General features: G+C 48.0%; 1 protein-coding gene across 1 annotated transcript in view; it reads left to right on the top strand.

Annotated features, from left to right (window-relative positions):
- The window catches only part of LOC106810280 (rho-associated protein kinase 2-like), a gene marked incomplete in the record, with an annotated part of 22,572 nt that overhangs the window by 14,644 nt on the left and 6,686 nt on the right, over positions 1-1,242 (top strand). The window contains 2 exon segments of the mRNA XM_014813577.1: positions 404-590; positions 976-1,069. Of these exon segments, the coding sequence (XP_014669063.1) occupies positions 404-590; positions 976-1,069 (281 nt within the window).

Here is a 1,242-nt window from a genome sequence, read left to right as displayed (position 1 = left end):
CTCTCTCTGTTCCCCTCATCCTTTCCATCTCCCGTCGTCTCTCCCTTTTCCTTCCCCTTCCCCTCTCGGTTCCCGTCTTCCTTTCTCTCTCTGTTCCCCTCATCCTTTCCATCTCCCGTCGCCTCTCCCTTTTCCTTCCCCTTCCCCTCTCGGTTCCCGTCTTCCTTTCTCTCTCTGTTCCCCTCATCCTTTCCATCTCCCGTCGCCTCTCCCTTTTCCTTCCCCTTCCCCTCTCGGTTCCCGTCTTCCTTTCTCTCTCTGTTCCCCTCATCCTTTCCATCTCCCGTCGCCTCTCTCTTTTCCTTCCCCTTCCCCTCTCGGTTCCCGTCTTCCTTTCTTTCTCTGTTCCCCTCTCCCTTCCTCTCTCCCAGCCACTCATTCACCGCGATCGTTGCCGTTGCAGGGACAAGCTGCGGAACCAGCTGCAGCTGGCGCTGACGAAGGCAGACTCGGAGGAGCTGGCGAGGAAGATAGCCGAGGAGCACGTGTCTGACCTCGAGAAGGAGAAGACAATGATGGAGCTCGAGATCAAGGACCTGATCGCGCGGCAGAAGACGGAGATATCCAACAAGGAAACGCAGATATCGACGGTACTGAGCGATAGAAGGAGGGGACGTAGTTTTGTAGCCGGGATAGTAATCGATAGGGGTCTTGTTACGAACGCTGTAGAAGTAGAAGAAGTCGTAGTGAAATTAAATTTTATCGTTGTTCAAAACAAGGTGGAAAGTGATGCGTAGGTCATGGGTTGCATTGTTCGGTATGCAGTGTGCATGTGTATTCGTTCGCAGCACTTTCCAGCTAACTAAGTCTGGCTTACAGAGTAAAGAAAAAAATTCTAATTGACCTTTAAAATTACCTAATGTTACTATCTACATCTACATCTAAATATGTTTAGTAGTGTAGTTATGGATTCTTGTAATTAATGTAGCCGTTGTTAATTCACGTGGTTAGCAATGATTTTGTGTGTCATCGCAGTTGCAAGACAAAAACAAGGAGTATGGGAAGACCCTTGAGCGTGTTATTCAAGAGAAGGACGAGACAGACAACGTGCTTAAGAAAGCCATTGATGGTAAGCGATAGACGATATTCGTGAAGCAAAAACATGCTAGACAAATTCGGAACACGACTTGTGCGATACACATTGAAAACACGTTACACATGAAGTAAGTCACAACGAGTGACCTTTGTCATGCCTCTTTCTCTTTGTCTGTTTGTCTCTTTTTCTCTCTCTCTCTCTCTCTC

Source organism: Priapulus caudatus, unplaced genomic scaffold (genome assembly GCF_000485595.1).
Source record: "Priapulus caudatus unplaced genomic scaffold, Priapulus_caudatus-5.0.1 Scaffold425, whole genome shotgun sequence".
In the NCBI taxonomy this organism is placed as follows: domain Eukaryota; kingdom Metazoa; phylum Priapulida; class Priapulimorpha; order Priapulimorphida; family Priapulidae; genus Priapulus; species Priapulus caudatus.
Note: the sequence above shows the minus strand (reverse complement) of the source record. Positions and strands in the feature narration are given on the sequence as shown.